The sequence below is a fragment of the Phyllobates terribilis genome, unplaced genomic scaffold, assembly GCF_046119375.1.
Source record: "Phyllobates terribilis strain yellow unplaced genomic scaffold, ASM4611937v1 Scaffold_1__5_contigs__length_1240528914, whole genome shotgun sequence".
NCBI lineage: Eukaryota > Metazoa > Chordata > Amphibia > Anura > Dendrobatidae > Phyllobates > Phyllobates terribilis.
In genome coordinates, this window is record NW_027362761.1 from 978412615 (window position 1) to 978438121 (window position 25507).

Here is a 25507-nt window from a genome sequence, read left to right on the forward strand (position 1 = left end):
GTTGGCCATCTAACTTGCATGTAGCTGATCAATGCAGTCAACTCGTGTAAATTCAGTATAACAAAAAATTCTGGTGTTTTCTGTACATGCTAGAAAAATTATAGAAGTCTGTGGAGTAGAAGAAAAATAATTCTATGTTATCTCTGTGCACACAAGTCTCTGGTCTGTGGCCAAAATTGTTCTCATGTATGTGAACCCTCCTCCAGAGCAGCATAACAGGGGAGGGAGCAGGATATTAAAAGCTGCCGGAGTAGGATAGCCAGAAGTGCAGGAAGACCAGCAACAAGAAGAAGGGAAAGACCGGGCATACAGAAGAGAGAGTAACATCAAAGAAAGATTGAGCATGTACCTCATCCCAGATTTCTCGAAAGAAACATGGATTCTGCTCATCACACTGCTGGCACTTCTCACTTGGTAAGATTCCTATCCTTCACTCTCACTTTGTATGAAGTAGTTTGTCTGTTCTTTCAATAGAATAGGAGAAAGATAATGGCTTTACATGCATGAACCTGAATGTACGTATTCCTCATTAAAGGATGGGACATAGTTACAAAAAAACATTCCTGTCGCCTCCTATTTCTAAGATCAGCAGTAGGTACCAAGCCTAAACATGTACTATGTTACCACATTACTGCACATCATGTTCTGTTAAATGAACACTTTTATCTTCTCCCTTCAATAAAGTATAAAGTATAAAGGTAAGATGGGAAATATATAAACCTCTATTCATCATTTAATTTCTCTGCGATTCTGCAGTAATTTGCTCCTTTTTAGTGAGTTTAATATTTGCGCCTTATTCTCTATACATTTTGCGCCACTTTTTTAGTTCTTTTTCTTTTTTAAAGTGTTTTAGTTATTCTTCCTCAAGAACTTTGCTTATTTAGCTGTTTTAGACAGAAATCAAGTCGCATTTTTTTTTCTTTCTTGGAGTAAGGTTTTCTGGAGGAGATTTAAATTTAATGCATGTTTGCAATTTTCTATTCAATAGATTTGCAACTTTTGGTGCTAAAATGTTGCAAAAACTGGTTTAAGAACAAAAAATTGATTTTGCAACAAATTTATGAACCGTGTGTGGCTTTTTAAAAAAATTGGCTCAAAAAACTTAAGCAAATACAAAACAAAGAAGTTACTTCAATCAATCACAAATTGATTACTTCAATCAATCACAAATGATGAATCAGGCTCATAGTCTTTACCACCACCACTGTGTACTAACCAAAAGCTTAAAGGGAATCTGTCACCCTATTGAACTTTTTGACTTATGAATATGGGCATATAGGTTGTATGAAATTATGGCTAAAATTAATCATACATGTATGCCTCCTGGATGTGGCCTTGTTAAAAGGGAACTTGTCAGGTCCCCCATGCCCTCCAACCCAGCAGCATTCACCTATGTATGAGTAAATTCCCTGCCTAATCAGTCGTGTATAATGTTATTCAGTTAAATAAATGTTTTAAAAAAGCATTTATAATGTCCATTTCCTGTGCTAAGTAGGGCTTTGATTAGTCGATAGGTGTTAGTTTCTCCAGACTAGTCAGCCCTCTTTCCATGTTATAGCGCCCCTGTGGCGCATGCTTGCCGCTCATTTCCGCAGCATCACTGTTCCTCTATAGCCGGGTGTTCGCTTCCAAGCTTCAGAGGCTCACTGCGCATGACGGGAAGCTATCTTCTGAACTTCTGGTCATTCGCAATGCGCCTCTGAAGCCAGAAAGCGTACACCCGGCTACAGAGGCACAGTGATGCTTCTGAAAAAGAGCAGTGCGCATGCACACAATTTGCATGAGCTAGGGATGATGTTGGCTCATGCAAATTATGCTATCACACCCATGTCACTTTTACGTCATGTGCTCAGCTAGAAATCCCACACATCCTGCTGGCCTTCTACTCACATCTACGCTGGTGTCTACTCACATCAAAATTGAAGACAGCACCCACAGAAGGGTGTAACAGAGCAGAGGAGTGACAGCAGGCTGAATGCGCAGGCGTGGGATTTCCGGCCACGCCAGTACAGGTATGACTAATTTCACCTGCATACAACTTGTATGTCCATACTCATACTGTAACTCAAAAAGCTCAAAAGGGTGACAGATTCCCTTTAAGTGCCCTCTAAGGCTACGTTACCAAGATGAGCTATTTGGTGAGTTTTTGATGGTGCAGACTTTTTGCAGCATTTCTGTACCCATTAAGTAAAATAGGTTACTTGCATTTTTTGTAAAAAATATGCAGCGTCAAAACTCATCTTGAGAATGTAGCCTTGGACCTCAATGAGACATCAGTTTTTTTCAAGTACAACAAAATCGGACTGAGTTTTATCAGTGATTATCATCAGAGTTTTATCAGATTTTCATCAGTTTCATCAGAGTTTGGTCCGATTTTCACCAATTTTTCTTGTATGTGTAAAAAAAAAATTTCTCCACCTTTTATCAAATAGAATGTAAAAAATTGATAGCACATGGATGGCATCCGAGTGCTGTCCGATTTTTTTTCACAGACCCATAGACTTGCATTGCCGAGTTTGATTCGACATTCGGATTAAGATTGGACATGTCTTTGCAAAAAAATCACAGACGTGAACAGCCCCATAGACTATCATAGGTACAACCGCTATCCGTGAAAACCACAGATATCACTTGTATGCGAAAAACTGATGTGTGAATGAGCCCTTATGCTACGTTAGTATGTATAAGCAGCTTTCCTTCATTTGTAGACATTTTTACTTCTCTTATCTTCAGTTTGAGGCTCATTGATCCATACACCACTGGGCTTTGTATAAATATATAAATTGTATATAGTTCACAAGTAGTTTCTGCAATCATGTAAACTTCCCAGTAATTTGACATTTAGCCTAAGGCCACGGCCCCACTATCAGCATTTGGTCAGTAATTTTTCTCAGGAGTGGGAGCCAAAACCAGGTGAGGAACAATCAGAGAAAAGGTATAATAGAAACAAGTCACCAATTCTGCATTTATCATCCACTCCTGGTTTTGCTATCTGATCAGTTGTGTCCAATTTATCCTGACACAGGCATTAATCGGCTGGCTGGAAACAATTTGTGAGCTAAAACATTCTTTTAAGAAATAAGCCATTTCTTTAAAAATAAATTATCATGTACAAGACTAAAATGGGGCAGTATATAAAGAGCGTGAGCACCATCTACGTCCTCATCATAAAATTACTACTTTGATGTTTCAGCCCCAAAAACCCAAATTGGATTTTCCTGAAAACCGTACACTACTTACTACGTGACTATATGTAAAATTAAATAAATAAATAAAAAACAAGGGGAAAAAACACTGAAAGCTGCAGCTCTATTCACAGATGGAGGTACAAAAAAAAATCCTCCCAGAAAAGTAGCCAGAAAAAAATCTTTCGGATAAAGGAAAACATATCTTTTGGAAGTTTTCTCTTTCCTTTTTTTGAAATCTATAATAAATAAATTGATATATAAAACTCAATGAGTAAATGTCCTTAAAACAGTGTTAGGACTCATGCAGACGTTCATGCAAATCGGTCAGAGCATGGATTGCTAATGCACGTGTCCATGGATCCAAAACTAGGGGTGGTCAAAAACTAGCATTTATTTTAATCCTAAATGTCTTTCTATTTAATGTAATAATGTTATATATTTTCTAATATACTTTAGTTAAAAAGTCCCTACTGTTCCCTCTATAACTGCGTCATTTATTTATTTAATTTATCTACTTCCATTTTGATGACACTTCATTTGAGAATCCCCAAAGCATGCTGGGATACTAAAACATGATGTCATCATGGGGCAGAGGCTGCAGTCACTGATACAGCCTCTGCCCATTCCCTGAAAAGAGCGTCATTGGTGACATCCATTTCAGTGGCCGGGCTAGTCCTTGCTCTACTGAGCATGTGTCAGTTGTCAATTCTGACGTATGCTCAGTACGAGCTGCTTTGTCAAGTTATCCAGGATTACTTCATTTTTTTACTAAGGGCCTAAGAACTAACAGGCAAGAAAGCAGTTGTTAACTACCTGCCTGTTGTGCCCAGCGCCGGTCTCTGCCGGCATAGAGTAGACGGAGATTCCACTCTGCTCTGATGACTGAGCATTGAATACTTTCTCATATTTACCCAGCCTTCCGTTATTGTGAAATTCATGCAATCTATCTGCTGTTTCCCTAATATTTATTGTGTGATTGTTGATTTAGCATTGGTCATTTATATAGCCAGTACTATTGTGATGAATTATCTGTGTGGTTTTAATATAATTTAATAAAATTATAGTTTTTAGTGGGGGATATTCTTCTTTAGTTATTTTGTTTTGGCCCTCTAATGTTATAAGTAAATAGTTTTTTGGTAGTTTTGGCACAATCTCAGACAATAGCATTTAAATAACATGATTACCGTTGCCCACGAATAGGACAGTATGTATCGGGTGTTGGGTTCTCTATAAATATAATCACATATGAACAAGTTCTAATATTAGAAATGTTGATAAATATTCTTCAATTATTGGATAAAATATGAAATAAATAAATAAAACCTATTTTTTAATTTGCTATCTTCTTTCCAGTTATGGGATCTGGCCATACAGAATATTCAAAAAATATGGAATACCCGGTCCTAGACCCCTACCATTTATTGGAAATTTTCTTGATAACAAATATGTGAGTATAAAGACAAATCATCTGATTCCACCTACTATATTAATGTATTTTATTATAAATGTATCTACTAAATAAAGTAAATAAAATAATAGACTCTATCATTAGTTTTGCGGTTAGAATTTATTTCAGTGAGCAGCAAAACTTCGTAAAACCATTCTTACTATTATAGTTCCACATTATTCCTTATTACAATTTACTGCATTTCTCTGGTTGTGCAACTACAGGCAAACGAGGCGAATGTCTGAACTGTATCAATATGAAAGTCTAAAAGCTTTTTATTACTGACCAAGGTAAAGCTTCACTAACAAATATGCTGGATGACTAAGCATCTCTGCTAATCTCAATTTCCAAATCCTTAGACAATTTGATTCTACTTGCACCATAGGCACCAATACTGTATTTTATGTTTCAGGGTTGGTCCAAATCTCTCTTTTGTCCTGACTTTCATTACAGTGTATAATTGTAGGTAAAATAAATAGAGTAAAAATAATGAGCTATGCACAAATGTGATTGCTTGGTGGTGAGGCCAGTGTGGCACTCCAATAAATTATTTCCATCTGTGCACAGTATGTGATTGAACATAATAAAAATAATTGTGATGGGACCTTTACCCAGGCTACTTTTCACATTAATCAGTGAAGTCAGAAGTTCTTGAATATGAAAGATTGTAAGATACAAAGTTATAAATGATTAACGTAAATTAAGACAGCACATTGCACTAGTCAGCAAATTTGTCAACTCAAAATATTCATCTAATGACAGACTTTGCACTAGCCTGTCCACTTAGAATGGTATTTAACCTTTCACCACAATGCAAGGATTTCACTTTACCTGGGTGGACCTCTGGGTAGTAGCTTCTGGCTGGTAGATCAAGTTTAGGAGAAAATACATTGCTCAAAAAAATAAAGGGAACACTTAGGCTATGTGCACACGATGCAGAAATGAAGCAGAAAATTTCTGCATCATTTCTGCATCTCCCTGGCAGAAAAAACGCATGCAGATTGTGCATGCGTTTTTCCTGCAGAATACATGCGGATCCACATGCAGATTCACATGCGTTTCCGCATGCAGATTGACAAGCGCTTTCCAGGCGATTTTAGCATCACCTGGAAAGTGCTTGACAACTAGGTCACACTATATAAATCCATGCAAACAGCATGGATTTATATAGTGTGACCCGAGAGAGTGTATATACTTACCTCTGATGGCCCGCGCTGTCCTGCTCTATCCGTTCTCCCGGCAACTTTGAATTGAAAGACCTGCCGACGTCAGCGTCACGTGACCCGTCACATGACTCTGACGTCACCGCAGGTCCTACAACTCACTGCAAGTGCCGGGAAGCAAGCAGGAGCGGTGCGCGGGCCGACAGATGGTAAGTATATATATATTTTTTATTTTATTCTTGTTTTTACAGCTTTTTTAATGGTACCTGGGTGTGGATGAGACTCTCCTCTCCTCCACACTCGGGTACCATCCGCACATTAGAACGCACCAATTACGCAAGTACAGATGCAGTCTTGCGGAATTGGCGCGTTCTAATGCAAGTCAATGGCGGTGAAAACGCCGCGTTTCCGCAAAATTAAATGACATGCTGCGGATTTTTGAGCGCAGCGTTTACGCTGCGGAAAAATCCGCATCATGGGCACAGCACATGCGGATTTCAATTGGGGAACATTGCTTCCCTTCTACCATGCGTTTTTCATGCGTTTCCGCGGCATTTACGCAACTGCAAAAACGCCGCGGAAACGCATGAAATACGCATCGTGTGAACTCAGCCTAAAACAACAGAATATAACTCCAAGTAAATCAAACTTCTGTGAAATCAAACTGTCCACTTAAGAAGCAACACTGATTGACAATCAATTTCACATGCTGTTGTGCAAATGGAATAGACAATAGATGGAAATTATTGGCAATTATCAAGACACATTAATTAAAGGAGTGGTTCTGCAGGTGGGGACCACAGACCACATCTCAGTACCAATGCTTTCTGGCTGATGTTTTGGTCACTTTTGAATGTTGGTCGTGCTTTCACACTCGTGGTAGCATGAGACGGACTCTACAACCCACAGAAGTTGCTCAGGTAGTGCAGCTCATCGAGGATGGCACATCAATGCGAGCAGTGGCAAGAAGGTTTGCTGTGTCTGTCAGGGTAGTGTCCAGAGGCTGGAGGCGCTACCAGGAGACAGGCCAGTACACCAGGAGACGTGGAGGGGGCTGTAGGAGGGCAACTGCCCAGCAGCATGACCGCTACCTCCGTCCCTTTGTGCAAGGAGGAACAGGAGGAGCACTGCCAGAGTCCTGCAAAATGACCTCCAGCAGGCCACAAATGTGCATGTGTCTGCACAAACGGTTAGAAACCGACTCCATGAGGATGGTATGAGGGCCCAACGTCCACAGATGGGGGTTGTGCTCACAGCCCAACACCGTGCAGGACGCTTGGCATTTGCCACAGAATACCAAGATTGGCAAAGTCGCCACTGGCGCCCTGTGCTCTTCACAGATGAAAGCAGGTTCACACTGAGCACATGTGACAGACGTGACAGAGTCTGGAGACGCCGTGGAGAGCGATCTGCTGCCTGCAACATCCTTCAGCATGACAGGTTTGGCAGTGGGTCAGTAATGGTGTGGGGTGGCATTTCTTTGGAGGGCCGCACAGCCCTCCATGTGCTCGCCAGAGGTAGCCTGACTGCCATTAGGTACCGAGATGAGATCCTCAGACCCCTTGTGAGACAATATGCTGGTGCGGTTGGCCCTGGGTTCCTCCTAATGCAGGACAATGCCAGACCTCATGTGGCTGGAGTGTGTCAGCAGTTCCTGCAAGATGAAGGCATTGAAGCTATGGACTAGCCCGCCCGTTCCCCAGACCTGAATCCGATTGAGCACATCTGGGACATTATGTCTCGCTTCATCCACCAACGTCACGTTGCACCACAGACTGTCCAGGAGTTGGCGGATACTTTAGTCCAGGTCTGAGAGGAGATCCCACTGGAGACCATCCACAACCTCATCAGGAGCATGCCCAGGCATTGTGGGGAGGTCACACAGGCACATGGAGGCCACACACAATACCTAGCCTCATTTTGACTTGTTTTAAGGACATTACATCAAAGTTGGATCAGCCTGTAGTGTGTTTTTGCACTTTAATTTTGCAGGTGACTCCAAATCCAGGCTTCCATTGGTTAATAAATTTGATTTCCATTGATGATTTTTGTGTGATTTTGTTGTTAGCACATTCAACTTTGTACAGAACAAAGTATTCAATGAGAATATTTCATTCATTCAGATCTAGGATGTGTTATTTGAGTGTTCCCTTTATTTTTTTGAGTAGTGTATATAACATGCCAGATCAGTAATGTATATACAGTGTGGTAGATTGCTCACTCAGCTGCAGACAGAGGTCCAGGTCAGCTCAACACAAACATGTCTGGAGTTCCTCTCTCCAGACCTACTGAACACTGAATGCCTCAGTAGGCCGAGTATTTAAACCCCAGACCACACCCTGGGGTGGAGATATGGTGAACGACCTCCCACCCACTCTATAGTCGTTCACACAAACTGACCCATTTAAATATGGCTGATTAACTCTCTCAGCACATACCATGCCGGAGAAGACTTCCAGTTTCACATCACTGAAGCTTATAGCCTCAGTGAAACATATCTCACGTCCGACACGCTGTAAGTGACTTTGTCACATATCCTCCCTCTCTGCCCAAAGCCAGGTGTTTTGGCACCTTCACTCGCTAAACAGGGAAGTCTGGACAGGGCATCTGCATTACTTTGTAGTTTCTTGGGCCTGTGTTCCACATGAAAATTAAAGTCCTGGAGCGCTAGAAACCACCTGGTCACCCGGGCATTCTTCCCCTTCCTTTCCCTCATCCATCTCAGGGGCACATGATCTGACACTAGCCTGAACTTTCGGCCTAACAGATAGTACCTTAGTGTCTCAGTTGCCCATTTGATGGCCAAGCACTCCTTCTCTACGATGGCATAGTTCTTTTCACAGGAAGAGAGTTTCCTACTCAGGAATAGGACTGGATGTTCATCCCCATCTATTTCCTAGGACAACACCGCTCCCAAACCGACCTCGGATGCGTCTGTCTTCACCACAAACTCCTTAGTGAAATCAGACACGAATAAGACCGGCTGTTTACATAGGGTGAGCTTCAACTCCTGGAATGCCATCTCCGCTTCCGAGGACCATTTGGCCATCGATGTCTTCATGCCTTTAAGAAGATCAGTTAGTGGGGTGGCTGTCAAGGCAAAATTTGGAAAAATCGCCGATAATATCCCACAATTCCCAGGAATGCACGAACTTGCTTCTTGGAGTTCGGTTGCGGACAGTTTTGGATAGCCTCCACATTATTTACTTGCGGCTTTATTTCGCCCCTTCCAATGATGCAGCCAAGTATTTTGCCTCTTCTTTCCCAATTGCGCACTTCTTTGGATTTATAGTAAACCCTGTCTTCCTTAGTGCATCCAGTACCACCTGGACCTTCTGTAAATTACTTTCCCACTCCGGGCTGAGTATCACAATGTCATCCAGGTAAGCTGCAGCATACTTTTTGTGAGAGGCTAGGATCTGGTCCATGTCCCTCTGGAAGGTAGTTGTGGCTCCCTGCAGACCGAATGGCATCCTGGTGTACTGAAAGCACCCATCAGGGGTAGAGAAGACCGTCTTCTCCTTGGCACTTGGGGACTGGAGAATTTGCCAGTACTCTTTCGTTAAGTTCAGGGTGGTGATATATCTGGCTGACCCTAGCCTTTCAATGAACTCATCGACCCGGGACATTGGATATGCGTCGAACTTTGACATCTCATTCAGCTTCCTGTAGTCATTACAGAACCGCATTCTCCATCTGGCTTTGGCACAAGGACAATGGGACTACACCAGCCGTGTTTTGACTCGTCGATGACGCCCAGGCTCAACATTCTCCTCACCTCCTTGGAGATCACCTTGCGGCGGGCTTCAAGAATCCATTACAGCCTTTGATTCACCCTCACATGCGGCTCCATCAAGATTTCCTGCCTGACCACCTGCGTACAACCTGGCAGCCCCGAAAACAGGTCCCGGTTCCACTGAAGCAGCTCTTGGCTCTATTGCTTCTGGGCCGGTGACAGTGTCTCTGTGCCACTGTGACATCCTCGACTCAGGCTTCAGGATGGGCCCCCAGGCACGTAGCTTCCACCTGTCTCTGTCTTGCCAAGGTTTGAGCAGGTTAATGTGGTACACCTGTTTCGGCTTTTTTCTTCCTGGTTAGTGGACCTTGTAGTTGACGTCACCCAACTTTTTGACCACCTCATATGGCCCTTGCCACTTGGCCAGGAATTTACTCTCAACCGTGGGGACCAACACCCGGTCTGCAGGGCTAAATTGCCTCAGTCTTGCCGACCAATTGTAGACTCTTGCCTGGGCATCTTGTGCTTGAAGAGGAGGCATTCCCTTACAATCGGCATCACCCTTGCGATCCAGTCATGCATCTGGGCCACATGCTTGATGTCGCTCCGGTGGGGTATTACCTCAGCTTCCCAGTTCTCTTTCGCAATGTACAATAGTCCCCGAGAGTGCCATCCATAAAGCAACTCGAAGGGTAAGAACCCCGTAGAGGCATGGAGAACTTCCCTAATGGAGAACAGTAGGTAGTCGCAGTCTTAGCCATCCTTTTTCACGACCTTCTTAAGCATAGACTTCGGGGTCTTATTGAACCTCTCTACTAGGCCGTCCGTCTGCAGATGGTAGACAGTTGTCCCGAGTTGGGTAATCTGCAGAGCCTTATTCAACACCCTCATCACTTTCGACATGAAAGGACTTTCTTGGTCCATCAAGATCTCCTTTGGCAGGCCCGTTCGGGAGAAGATATTGACTAGTTCTTGCGCTATACTAAGGGCAGAGGAGTTTCTCAGTGGTACCGCCTCTGGGTACTGTGGTGCGTAGTCCAGCACCACCAGGATGTATTGGTGACCCCTGGTGGACATAACTAATGGCCCTAAAGGGTCCATAGCAATTCGGTCAAATAGGACCTCTATAATGGGTAATGGGACCAGTACAGAAGTGGGACATGGGAGCAGTTAACTGACAAATAAGACAGGACCGACAAAAGTTAACAACCTCCCAGGGATATCCAGGCCAGTAAAATCTTTGAAGGACCCACTCATGGGTCTTTTCTATGCCCAGATGCCCACTCAAGACATGAGAATGGGCTAGGTCTAGTACCCTACCTCTATAAGGTCTTTGTACCAACAGCTTCTCTAACACTTCCCCTCTCTGTTTAGTGACCGGATATAGCAAATCCTGATGAACTGAAAAACAAGGAAACCTGGTGTCAGCCCCCAACTCTTGAACAACCCAAATTTATCACAGTCACATTGTCCCATGCCCCTTTTAACGTAAGGTCCTCCATTTGAGCAATCTCAAAATTCCCCCCAGAAACTCCCAATTCTGGAATCTCTTCCTCATGGGTCACTGTCTCGTCCTCATCGCCAGCAAGGACACACAAGGGAAACTCTTCCGCCTCTGACTGCAAAGGGGATTCTTCATGGACGAACCAGCTCCTATCAGAGTTAGAGTGTACCCCTGCCTTTCCGCACAAGTCCAAGAACAGCCTGAAGTACCGCCCGGTTATCACTGGGTGTAGCAAGTCCTTGACAGCCCCGACCTCATGGGACTCAGTACCATGGTTCATTTTTATAGTCACTTGGGCGACAGGGTAGTGCTTGGCGTCCCCGTTGATACAGCAAATACCCACGTGTTTCCCAGGGATCAACTGGTGAGGGAGACTAGCTGAGTCCAAAAGTCCTGACACCAGTACCTCATTTATTGTCACGGGAATGACTACGGGTCCTTGCCGAGCTGATAGTCCACGCTGCAGGCGGGGCATGCATAGTACGAGCAGCGCCTCCTAGCACTGCAGTCTATCTGCATGGAGGACATAGGACAACGGGCGACTATGTGACCAGGACCATGACATCTCCAGCAGATCATCTCTTTCCCAGTGGCCTTTGGCAAGCCCTCAGCAACCCCTTGGGACCTTGGACTCCCCCCAGTTGTGGCTCTACTACCCCTCTTTTGTGACTCGGGCTCCCTCTGAGTACCCCAGTATGGGGATGCAGCACATGCATGTATGAATAAAATGGATCAATTTCCATTTGTGTTTTGTATCTGAGTTTCATCAGTGTTTTGTCAGTATTTCCCATCAGTGTTTCATCAGTGATTTTCTTGTATGAAAAAAATAAATGACAAAGCTTCTCCTAGACATTGCAATGTTAATAGCATTGTGTGCTGTCCATGATTTCTTACAGACTCAAAGACTTTTATGGGTAATTAGATCCATGTGAAAATGGAAGTCTCCGTGATTTTTTTGAGGACACACAGTCTACAAAAAAAAATATGGACATGTGAGCAGCCCCATAAAATACCGTTAGGTCCATATATATTTGGACAGAGACAACATTTTTCTAATTTTGGTTCTAGAAATTACCACAATGAATTTTAAACAAAACAATTCAAATGCAGTTGAAGTTCAGACTTTCAGCTTTCATTTAAGGGTATCCACATTAAAATTGGATGAAGGGTTTAGGAGTTTCAGCTCCTTAACATGTGCCATCCTGTTTTTAAAGGGACCAAAAGTAATTGGACAGATTAAATAATTGTAAATAAAATGTTCATTTCTAGTACTTGGTTGAAAACCCTATGTTGGCAATGACTGCCTGAAGTCTTGAAATCATGGACATCACCAGACGCTGTGTTTCCTCCTTTTTGATGCTCTGCCAGGCCTTCACTGTGGTAGTTTTCAGTTGCTGTTTGTTTGTGGGCCTTTCTGTCTGAAGTTTAGTCTTTAACAAGTGAAATGCATGCTCAATTGGGTTGAGATCATGTGACTGACTTGGCCATTCAAGAATATTCCACTTCTTTGCTTTAATAAACTCCTGGGTTGCTTTGGCTTTATGTTGTGGGTCATTGTCCATCTGTAGTATGAAATGACGACCAATCAGTTTGGCTGCATTTGGCTGGATCTGAGCACACAGTATGGCTCTGAATACATCAGAATTCATTCGGCTGCTTCTGTCCTGTGTCACATCATCAATAAACACTAGTGACCCAGTGCCACTGGCAGCCATGCATGCCCAAGCCATCACACTGCCTCCGCTGTGCTTTACAGATGATGTGGTATGCTTTGAATCATGAGCTGTACCACGCCTTCGCTATACTTTTCTATTTCCATCATTTTGGTAGAGGTTGATCTTGGTTTCATCTGTCCAAAGAATGTTCTTCCAGAACTGTGCAGGCTTTTTTAGATGTTTTTGAGCAAAGTCCAGTCTAGCCTTTTTATTCTTGATGCTTATGAGTGGCTTGCACCATGCAGTTAACCCTCTGTATTTACTTTCATGCAGTCTTCTCTTTATGGTACATTTGGATATTGATACGCCTACCTCCTGGAGAGTGTTATTCACTTGGTTGGCTGTTGTGAAGGGGTTTGACTTCACCATGAAGATTATTCTGCGATCATCCACCACTGTTGTCTTCCAGGTCTTTTTGCATTGATGAGTTCACCAGTGTTTTCTTTCTTTCTCAGGATGTACCAAACTGTAGATTTTGCCACTCCTAATATTGTAGCAATTTCTCGGATGTTTTTTTTTCTGTTTTTGCAGCTTAAGGATGGCTTGTTTCACCTGCATGGAGAGCTCCTTTGGCCGCATGTTTACTTCACAGCAAAAGCTTCCAAATGCAAGCACCACACCTCAAATCAACTCCAGGCTTTTTATCTGCTTAATTGAGAATGACATAACGAAGGGATTGCCCACACCTGTCCATGAAATAGCCTTGGAGTCAATTGTCCTATTACTTTTGGTCCCTTTAAAAACAGGGTGGCACATGTTAAGGAGCTGAAACTTCTAAACCCTTCATCCAATTTTAATGGGGATACCCTCAAATGAAAGCTGAAAGTCTGAACTTCAACTTCATCTGAATTGTTTTGTTTAAAATTCATTGTGGTAATGTCTAGAACCAAAATTAGAAAAATGTTGTCTCTGTCCAAATATATATGGACCTAACTGTATAATGAGTATGTGTCGTATCCATATAAAGCACAGATAGAATATATACGTAAAAAACAAAGGTTTGAATGAGGTCTTATGGTCAAATCCGAGAGGGCATCCAGGAGTTAATCAGCTGAATAAACTGTGACAAAGAAGGGTCTAATAATTGTCAATTCAATAAACAGCAGCGTGTCTAGTACAGAGACATGATAACTGGTAATAACTGAAACCTAGTAGCGATTTAAATAGAGTATCAAGGCCGCAAAGCTCATGCCAATTAATCTGCTGACTCACTATAGTGTTTGGTCGGCCAGCAGGATCATTAGTGATGCTGCCAGATCTATCCTTAGTGATGGCATTAGAGAAGTGCAAACTGTCAGAGTTGCTGTTTTGCCGGCTGGCCGGCGCAAACGCTTGCAGCATGAGATTGGTCACTAGTGTTTAGCGATACCTTCCGATATCGGGAAATATCAGATCGGATTGGATCGGACCGATACCCAAGAAGTATCGGATATCGCCGATTCCGATACCGGAAACCAATGCAAGTCAATGGGACAGAAATATCGGAATAAAAATAAACCCTTTTTTTCCTTGTAGGTTAATTCTACATGAAGGAAAACAACTAAGAATAATGTAGAATGTATTGGGGGAGGTGGGGGAGACAATAAAGGCATAGAGGTTTAGCCCAATCAAATGAAATAGCAGGAATTAATATTTTTTTTAAGACGTTCGGAGTTACAGAAATATTGACTATGTTAAGCTTTTTTATATTTTGTCAGATATTTATGTTCACTACTTCCATGCTCTTCACCTTCTTTTTTACTTCTCCAACACTTTCTCCTTCATCATCCTCAGCATCAGCATCTTTTTCATCAACTTCTTCTTCACCTTCTTCATCTTCTTCTTCTTCACCTTCTTCATATTATTCTTTTTTTTACATTCTTCATATTCTTCTTATTCAACTATTATTCTTCTTCATATTCTACTTCTTCATCTTCTTCATATTCTTCTTCTTCATCATATTCTTATTTGTAACAGGCATTCCTGTAGTTGTTATCTATAAAAGTTTGAACATTACACCTTTCGTTCTGCCGGTCACAAAAGATTTACAACAGGATTTGTCCGCGTTCAGTTTTGCCTGCAGCAGCAGGTCTTTTCCAGGGGCACCACGAGGAGGAATGGACTCACCCCCATACACTGCTTAGTCAACTTCTGCTTATAATTTAGATAATATCTTTTGCTCTGATTTTTAGTCTTATGCTTAATGTTCTTCCGCTTTTTGTTCTGCAGATTCTTGTACTTCTGCTTCTTGGTTTTCTGTCTCTTGTTCTTCTGTATCTTGGTGGTTGTCTTCTTGTTCTTTGTCCTCTTGGTCAACTTCTTCAGGGTCATCTTCTTGGTCTTCTTCGGGGTGGTCTTCAGGGTTGTCATCTTCAGGTTCATTGTCTTCGAGGTCCTCGTCTTCTTCGGGGTGGTCTTCAGGGTCCTCGTGTTCAGGGTCGTCGTCTTCGGGGTCCTCCTCTTCTTCGGGGTGGTCTTCAGGGTCCTCGTGTTCAGGGTCGTCATCTTCGGGGTGGTCTTCAGGGTCGTCGTCTTCAGGGTTGTCGTCTTCAGGGTCGTCGTCTTCTTCGGGGTGGTCTTCAGCGTCCTCGTCTTCAGGGTCGTCGTCTTCGGGGTCCTCGTCTTCTTCAGGTTGGTCTTCAGGGTCCTCGTCTTCAGGGTCCTCGTCAGGGAGATCAAGAGTGATTACCAAGAACCATTTCAAAAAGCTTGAACTTGGAAATGTAGCAGAAGGTACAAGAAGGCTGAGGAACTGCCGAGAACCAGCTGATGGTACTGGAACCCGGATGGGTAGCAGAAGGTACAAGAGCCAATGGAACTACCGAGGACCAACTGACGGTACTGGAACTCGGTTACTAAGCAGGACGTTGGTGGAACTTGGATACCGCGAAGGAGGCACGTAAGCCAAAGGCACTGCCGAGAACCAGCTGACAGTACTGGAACTCGGATGGGTAACAGAAGGTACCCATGAAAAAAAAAAGTTGCAAGGCCGCGAGTCAGCCGCAGTTACCGAAACCCACAGTCCTACAGGGGGTGCTTGTCTTATTGGCACCATGGAACCAGCCTTCATTGCCAGATCCCGCAGCTCACATAGGAGTCACCTAAACTGCAGGCACCATAGAGTCGGCTAACCTGACCGCAACACGACAGGACAACGCATTGGAGGCAAAGTGACGTTGACACTACCCGGAAACAGCTGGCGTGCTAGAACCAGGCTGGGCAGGAGGGAGTACCTGTGCCAAAGACACTGCCGACAACCAGCTGATGGTACTGGAACCCGGATGGGTAGTAGAAGGTACAAGAGCAAATGGAACTACCGAGGACCAGCTGACGGTACTGGAACCCGGATGGGTAGCAGAAGGTACAAGAGCCAATGGAACTACCGAGGACCAGCTGATGGTACTGGAACTCGGTTACTAAGCAGGAGGTACCTGTGCCAGAAAGCACTACCAAGGACCAGCAGACGTTGGGCAGGAGGCAGGAGGGAGTACCCGTGCCAAAGACACTGCTGGGAAACAGCTGGCGGTGCTGGAACCCAGGGTAAATACTAAAAACAGAGTGGAGCCAGAGGCGTAATTGGAGCAACTTTAAAATCTGTAGTAGTGTGAATGTGGACAGAGCAGGAGAATTTTCCGGACACACAGCAGGGGAACAGCTGTAGACGGCACTTCTGAGCAGCAACTAGTGGTATTGGAGCCCAGGGTAAATACTAAAAACAGAGGAGCCAGAGGTGTAATTGGAGCAAGTTTTAAATCAGTAGTACAGTGGATGTGGACAAAGCAGGAGAATTTGCCGGACACACAGCTGGGGATCAGCTGATGGTACTGAACCCCAATAACACTGGAGCAAGCGTTGACTGTGCAGACGGCACTTCTGAGCAGCAACTAGTGGTATTGGAGCCCAGGGTAAATACTAAAAACAGAGGAGCCAGAGCTGTAATTGGAGCAAGTTTTAAATCAGTAGTACAGTGGATGTGGACAAAGCAGGAGAATTTGCCGAACACACAGCTGGGGATCAGCTGACGTTACTGAACCCCAATTACACTGGAGCAAGCATTGACTGTGCAGACGGCACTTCTGAGCAGCAACTAGCGGTATTGGAGCCCAGGATAAATACTAAAAACAGAGGAGGCAGAGGCGTAATTGGAGCAACTTTAAAATCTGTAGTAGTGTGAATGTGGACTGAGCAGGAGAAATTGCCGTCCGCACAGCAGGGGAACAGCTGACGTTACTGAACCCCAATAACATGGCAGCAAGTGTTGACTGTGCAGACAGCACTTCTGAGCGCCAACTGGCGGTGTTGGAGCTCAGGGATAATACTGAAACAGAGGAGCCAGAGGTGTAATTGGAGCAACTTTAAAATCTGTAGTAGTGTGAATGTGGACAGAGCAGGAGAAATTGCCGTCCGCACAGCAGGGGAACAGCTAACGTTACTGAACCCCAATAACATGGCAGCAAGTGTTGACTGTGCAGACAGCACTTAAGAGCGCCAGCTGGCGGTGTTGGAGCTCAGGGATAATACTGAAAACAGAGGAGCCAGAGGTGTAATTGGAGCAAGTTTTAAATCAGTAGTACAGTGGATGTGGACAGAGCAGGAGAATTTGCCGGACACACAGCTGGGGATCAGCTGACGTTACTGAACCCCAATAACACTGGAGCAAGCATTGACTGTGCAGACGGCACTTCTGAGCTGCAACTGGCGGTGTTGGAGCTCACGGATTACAGTTCAGGTGGTAGAAACATGAACACAACAGGAGACCTGGATACTGTTGCCAACAAATTATTTATTCTGGAAGAGGACTGGCAAATTCATGCGAGATCCAGGCCTTGTTCATTTTGAGAAAAGTAAGCCGGTCAACGTTATCGGAGGATAGTCACATGCGACGGTCTGTTAGTACACCACCGGCGGCACTAAAGACGCGTTCCGTTAATACACTAGCAGCAGGGCAAGCTAGCACCTCCAATGCATACTGGCTAAGCTCTGGCCATGTATCCAGCTTACAGACCCAAAACTTGAAGGGAGAAGAGCCGTCTGGGAGTACACTGAGAGGGCAAGACATGTAGTCTGTCACCATCTGACGGAAACGTTGCCTCCTGCTGACTGGAGCCGTCTGTGATGGTGTAGACATTTGTGGCGGCGGGGACACAAAACTTTGCCACATTTGGGCCATACTGGTCTTGCCTTGTGCTGAGGCGCTGCTTCTGCTCCCTCTTTGTGCAGAGCTTCCTCCACTGCCTCGACGCACTGAGCTGCTTTGTAAAGCACTAGCAGCACTGCTCTCGGTTGTAATGGAGAACATGATGGAATGCACCAGTGTGTCTTGGTACTTTCGCATTTTACGCTCCCGGTTCAACGGTGTTATGAGGCTTTGTAAGTTGTCCTGGTAGCAAGGATCTAGGAGGGTGGACACCCAATAATCAGCCGTGTTGAGAATGTGGGCGATGCGGCGGTCGTTTCTCAGGCACTGCAGCATGAAATCAACCATGTGCTGCAGACTGCCAACTGGCCAAGAAACGCTGTCCCCTGCTTGAGGCGTGATCTCTGCCTGCTCTGCATCACCCCACCCTCGCTCTAGATACTGACTACTAGAGCATTGTGTACCTCCCTTCTCTGGACAGATGTTTTCCTCCTGCATTGACTCCTCCTCATCCTCCTCACAAAGTGTCCCCTGCCTAGGCCTTTGTGAGGAACCACGTTGCGCAGACTGTACAGAAGCAAATGGCATTTGTGACTCCTCATCCTCCACCTCTTCCAAAACCTCCTCCCTTAGTGCTTGCAGTGTTTTTTCAAGCAGGCAGATAAGGGGGATAGTCATGCTGACTAATGCATCATCTGCACTCGCCATCCGCGTGGAATAATCGAAGGCACGCAAAACGTGGCAAATGTCCTTCATAGAGGCCCACTCAGTGGTGGTGAAGTGTGAACGGCGCGCACTGCGACTTGTTTGCGCCTGCTGCAGCTGGTACTCCATTACTGCTGCCTGCTGCTCACACAACCTCTCCAACATATGTAACGTTGAATTCCACCTGGTGGGTAGGTCACATATGATGCGATGTTCCGGAAGACGTAATCGACGCTGCAGAGCAGCAATGCGCGATCTTGCGTTGCTGGAACGCCGCAAGTGAGTGCACTCTATGCGGACCTTATGAAGCAGTGCATCAAGATCCGGATAGTCCCTCAAAAAACTCTGCACGACCAAGTTGAGCACATGTGCCAGACATGGGATGTGAGTGAGGTTGCCTAGGCCCAGAGCTGCCACCAGATTTCGGCCATTGTCACACACTACCATGCCTGGCTGGAGATTCGCTGGCACAAACCACACGTCGCTCTGCTGCTTGATGGTATTCCAGAGCTCCTGCGCTGTGTGGCTTCGATTCCCCAAAGAAATTAATTTTAATACAGCCTGTTGACGTTTGGCCATGGCTGTGCTCATATCGGTCATCATAACAGGTAACCGTTCACGAGTCGATGTGGAGGTAGACCGTGACGGCTCCTGCAGCGCTGATTCAGAGGAACTGGAGTATGAGGAGGAGTCAAAGTGTACAGACTTGATTCCTGCAATCCTTGGAGTTGGCAGAACACGTACAGCGCCACTCTCAAGATCTGTACCCGGCTCCACAACATTTACCCAATGGGCAGTGAGGGAAAGGTATCGTCCCTGTCCATGCTTACTGGTCCACGCATCGGTGGTCAGGTGGACCTTGCTACTGACGGCGTTTTGTAGCGCATGTTTAATTTTTCCCTCCACATGCTGTTGCAGGGCAGGGACGGCTTGCCTGCTGAAATAAAAACGGCTGGGCACGTTGTATTGTGGGACTGCCAATGCCATAAAGTTACGGAACGTGTCAGTCTCCACCAGCCTGAATGATAGCATTTCAAGGGCCAGTAGTTTAGCAGTGCCAGCATTGCGAGCCTGTGCTCGGGGGTGGTTTGCCGAGTATGGGCTCCTTTTCTCCCATGTCTGTGCTAACGATGGCTGTAGACTGGCCTGGGAGTGTGAGGATGACAGGGAAAGTGGTGCTGTGGGTGGAACTACACTGTGTCTCTGTACAACAGTGCCAGAGATTCTTCCATGGCGATCCTGTGAGGAAGCCGAACCAGCTATGTGTGAGCTGGAGGAAGAGGCTACAACACGAGCTGAAGAGGTGGTAGGTGGCACTGTAGGTTGGCCTAGGTCTTCAGTGTGTTTTTGTAACTCCACCACGTGCTTGGTCCGCACATGTTTCCACATATTTGTGGTATTGAGGTTGCTGACACTTTTCCCTCTTTTCACCTTCTGATTACACAGCTTGCATTTGACAAAGCAAATGTCATCTGCAACTGTGTCAAAAAAGGACCAGGCACTGCAAGTTTTGGGAGCGCCCGCTTTGGATTTTGGAAGAGCCATGCTCCTAATGGGTGCCGAAGTGGAGGCTACAGGCAACCAAGTCTGCCCCCTCCCTCTCCCTCCTTTTTGGGCCGTTCGGGGAATCTCTTCCTCAGAGCTGCTCCCACCACCTTCCTGTCCCTCGCGCCATGATGGGTCAAGGACCACATCATCTACACCACCCTTTTCAAACAACTGCTTCTCCTGGGTAGTCTCGACAGCACAGTACGCACCAGAAAGTGGCACCTGAGTCTCATCATCAGATGCGTACTGAGGTGTGCTGCTGACCATAGGCACTGGCCCATCCGCCTCTTCAGATTCAGAGAGACAAAACGGTTGCGCATCACTGCATACTACCTCTTCTTCAAATTCTCGAATTCTGCTTGGCTGGCCCCCTCTTTCCAAGCCAAGAGATTCAGAGAACAGAAGTAGAGATGGCTCCTGTCCAGGGCTCTCTGACTGCCTGGGCAATTTGGCAGGTGGTGAAGAGACAGATGGGTGCTCTTCAGTGCTCAGGACCTGAGAGGATCTGGAACTAATTGAAGTCGATGCGTTAGCTGCCATCCATCCGACAACGGCTTCAATTTGGTCCTCCCGCAGCAGTGGGGTACGGCTAGCTCCTACAAAGCTGCGCATAAAGGACTGTTCCCTGGTAAAACTGGGGGATGCTGAGTCACTGGTGCCCGCAGCAGGCACAGAATCCCCACGTCCTCTCCCTGCAGCCACAGAATCCTCACGTCCTCTCCCTGCAGAAACTCCACGACCACGACCACATGCCTTACTCCCTGCCTTCTTCATCTTGGTAGACTGATAAAGATAGGCAGAAAAGTACTAAGGGCTTAGTGTGCTTATTCCTGAACAGCTGCTAACAGGTATAAGAAACACTAATTTTATAAAGTGTGGACTAGACTTTAATATGAGCTAATGTGGCCTACACAACTGTAAAGAGGAGTGCTTGGTGAACATTATTTAGGTTTTTTTTGTCACAAAAAGACACTGGATGTGCCCAAAGAAGTAATACCGATAGTATCACAAACTTTATGTAGCTATTACAATGTAGGAAGGTAACCTACAATGCAATAGATGAGGCTACAAAAAATAGGCTAATACTAATCTGGCTGGGGCTGCAGGGCACAATGCTGCAGAAAGGCTCCTCTAGCTACTCCTATATAGTGTGTTTGGAACCAATGTAGCTGAATACGGATGGAACCACCACACTAATAGGAGAAATCAGGAAAAATGTTCAATTAGCAAAAAAGGACAATGTATGAGGCAGTGACGCACGCTGAGCACACTACAACCAGATGTAGAGCACTGTGCACTAGCGCTGCAAGACAAAAAAAAAATTCTCTATCTACTCCTATATAGTGTGTTTGGAACCAATTTAGCTGAATACGGATGGAACCACCACACTAATAGGAGATATCAGGAAAAATTATGAATTAGCAAAAAAGGACAATGTATGAGGCAGTGACACACACTGAGTGCACTACAACCAGACGTGGCTGAAGCACACACTACAGGGTGAGCTGCACTCACACACAGAGACCTTGCAGACAGCGGTGAACAGCACAGAGAACTGTGCACTAGCGCGGCAAGGCACAGCGATTTATAAAGTAGCTTGGGTAAAGCAGAATAGACCAAATAGGTAGCTAAAACTGTCCCTCAGAACAACAACGTCCTATCCCTAACTGAATTCACAGCAGAGTGAGCTCAAAATGGCCGCGGCGGCTTTTATAGTGCATCATGACATCATTTCAGCAGCCAATCACAGCCATGCCATTAGTTAACATGCCTACATGCCTAACAGGATGTGCCCACACTTCTTAGGATCCTCATTGGCTGAATAAAATGAAACTGGCTCATTGCATTATGGGAACTTCCAATTCCGGTATACGATATTGCAAAAGTATCGGAATTAAGTATCGGAATTCCGATACCGCGAATATCGGCCGATACCCGATATTTCAGTATCAGAATGCTCAACACTAGAGCTCACACACAAACCATGCCTGTCCATGTGCTTAACCCTGTGGTTCAGCGGTTTCTCAAAACCTACCCGGATCTGTCGGATCTACTTGTCAAAGTACACCGCCTGTGTGCCCATTTAGAAAGTCAGCTACAGCTTCTGCTTCCCTTGCCGTGCTTCAGCAGCATTTGCAGCTTCCAGCTCACCGACTGGTGTGCGATGTTCTCACGCGTTGGAACTCTACATTGCAGATGTTGGGAAGGATTTGTGAGCAGAAGAGGGCAGTTGTTGACAACCAGCATAAACAAGGCCATCGGTATTCAGTTCAAACTCCACACATAAAACCTCAGGAGTGGACGTGGATGTCAGACATATGTACTATCCTCAAAAACTTTGAGGACTCCACCAAGATGGTGAGCGGCGATGACGCCATAATTAGTGTCACCATCCCGCTTCTCTGTCTTCTGAAATGCGCTCTGCTCACAATTAAAGAGGATGCATTGCAGGCAGAGCATGATGAGATGGAGCAAGGAACCATACAGGGTGATTCCACACAGCCCAGCCTCATCTCATCCCAACATGGATTGGGTGACAATGAGGATGAGGAGGAGGAAGAACAGGAGCTAGTTTCCTGCGATATAGACGGTACTACCTGCACAACTGTCATACCATCTGTACAACATGGATGGCCTGAGGACAGGGAGGAGGATGAGGATGAGGAGGAGGATGAGGAGGAGAGCATGGTCAGTCGTCCTCTTGGTGAGGAAACGGAAGTCTTGCCTGTTAGCAGTCTGGCACACATGGCTGAATTTATGTTACGCTGCCTTTCCCATGACCCTCGCCTTGTCCAAATTTTGGGTGACAGTCATTATTGGTTGGTGACACTTCTAGACCCACGCTACAAGGAGAACTTTCTGTCTCTTATTCCCATACAGGAGAGGATTAATAAAATGGTGCAGTACGAGAAGGCCCTTGTTGCGGAATTATTAAAAAAATTCCTACTTGAAAACGCTGGCAGTAGAAGTCACAGTTCGTTGGACAACCAAGGAGTACTGGTGAGAGAGACACAAATGCAGTCCAGCAGAGGCAGGGGAAAGTTGTCAAAGTTCTGGGACAGTTTTCTCATACCCTCCCATTGCACAGGCCCTGAGGCGTGGGGTACTCTCCCAAGGAGGGAAAAGTTTCGGAAGATGGTGAGGGAGTACCTTGCCAACCGTACCAACGTCCTCCATGATTCCTCTGTGCCTTATAATTATTGGGTACCCAAGCTGGACACGTGATATGAACTGGCTCTCTCCACCTTGGAGGTCCTGGCCTGCCCTGCCGCTAGCGTTTTGTCAGAGCGGGTTTTTAGTGCCGCTTGTGGAATTATAACCGATAGGCGCATCCGCCTGTCAACTGAAAATGCTGACAGGCTGACTCTTATAAAAATGTACAAGGGCTGGATTGGGCCAGACTTCTCAACACCGCCGAATGATAGCAGCGTAACATAAACTCAAATACAGTGCTGTTTTTGGAAGGTCTAACTCTATTCCCATGAACCTCTGTCTTCACACCCAGACATGGGTATATGCTTCCTCTTTTTGTCTATTTGCTCTTGTCCTCCTCCTTCTCCTCATCCTCCACATCCTCCCCCGTATCACCAGCATATCTACCATATCACCATATCTACGTCTCTTGCAAGTGGCATTGGAGCTCCTCCAAATTTTTGGCAGCCGTTGCATTCACTGCATAGGGAAACAGTATGGGAGACGCACTTCCTAATAAAGGGAACATTGTTTTCAGGAGGCCCTCTGACCTCTACGTCTCTTGCAAGGGGCATTGGAGTGCCTCCAAATTTTTGGCAGCCGTTGCATTCACTGCATAGGTAAACAGTATGGGAGACCCACTCATTTTTAATGGGAACATGTCGCACTTGTTACTGTAGCCCAGCTCCATGTGTCTTTAAATTGTTAGTAGGGTTTTTCCTAAATTTTGGCAGCCGGTGGACTCACTGCATACCCTATAACTGGATAGCAGACCCTCTCCTTTCTAATGGGAACATGTCATTACTGTCGCTCAGCTCTATGTGTATTTAAATTGTTAGTGGGGTTTTTCCTAAATTTTGGCAGCCGTTGGACTCACTGCATGCCCTATAACTGGATAGCAGACCCTCTCCTTTCTAATGGGAACATGTCATTTCTGAAGCCCACCTCTATGTGTCTTTAAATCGTTATTGGGGTTTTTCCTAAATTTTGGCAGCCCTGGCAGTCACTGCATGAGCATTACCACTATAGGAGACCCACTCCTTTATAATGGAAACATTTTTTTTACTGAGACCCTCCTCTATGTCTCTTCAGAGGGGTATATTGGGGTGCGTCAAAATTTTTGGCAGCCCTTGCAGTCACTGCATACGCAATAAAAGTATAGGAGACGCACTCTTTAATAATAGGAACAACAAAGCATAGACGACTGCTGGGCCTTTAAGAATAGTAAGGCTATAAAAATAGTGTTTGTGACTTTCACAATCCCTCCTTCATAAATGAAACAGGATGTGTCTGATGATGTTTCACACACCACATGGCCAGATAAGGTTGTAAAATGTTAAAATGACATTTCCCGGTGAATGCATTTGTCTTGGTTGGAAGCAATGCAAAAGTGCAAAAACGCATCAAAAACGCTATGTGTGAACATAGCCCAAGGTGTGGAGGAGCATTTTTGTTTTTGGTTATTTATTTTGCCTTATATACAACTCATTATCCTGGAAAGGATGTTCCTTAACATATTTCCCAGGAAAATCTATTTTGGTTTCGTTTTTATATGTTTTATTGTGAGTCCGTAAAAGTGGCGTAATACCTCTGACAACGTTGTTGACAGCAGTGACCTGGGAGTCAGAAATGCTTCCAGGGGTCTTCCCCATGCTGTTCCCATGTCATTTGAGCACTGTTCCCTTCGATTTGGGCAATTTTTAGGACCTCTGCAGACCGCCAGGTGGAGCCGCCAGAAAAATGCTTGAGTTTCCCATAGACTTACATTGGGTTCGTTACTCGGACCGAGCACTCAAACTTTCCAATTTGCTTGACCCAAGCAACGAGTACCCGAGCATTTTAGTGCTCGCTCATCACTAGTTTGAAGCTTAAAGTTAGATCTATGCTCACATCACCTCCATAGACAAATCTATAGGAGCAAACAAACACATAACTCTATAAATGGGGATCCTCTAGAGCAGGGGTGCACAGTCTGCTGCCTGGGAGACATTTGCGGTCTGCAATGCCATTCTTTGCGGCCCTAAACCTTATGGACAGAAAAATGCTTGACTGACCGGCACATAGAAGAGTAGTGGCAGCAGCTGAGGAGCAGGGACTGACAAGTACTAATGGCACCCTGTGTAGACATCTCAGGGTGCCTCATACATCAGGAGAATTGAGTCTCTTAACTTATTTGGCACTCCAGAAATTCGT

The 25507-nt window shown here is 45.2% G+C and overlaps 1 protein-coding gene across 2 annotated transcripts in view; it reads left to right on the forward strand.

Moving 5' to 3' along the window:
- The first annotated feature begins 210 nt into the window (after positions 1 to 210).
- LOC141156789 (cytochrome P450 3A29-like) overlaps positions 211 to 25507 on the forward strand; it is an 82010-nt gene continuing 56713 nt past the window's right edge. Inside the window, exons 1-2 of one of the 2 annotated variants that reach the window (XM_073643176.1) lie at positions 211 to 414; positions 4542 to 4635. In XM_073643176.1, coding sequence (XP_073499277.1) covers positions 344 to 414; positions 4542 to 4635 — 165 coding nt within the window. In that variant the 5' untranslated portion in view covers positions 211 to 343. The remainder of the gene's footprint in view (positions 415 to 4541; positions 4636 to 25507) is intronic. The other variant, XM_073643186.1, reaches the window with a different exon arrangement.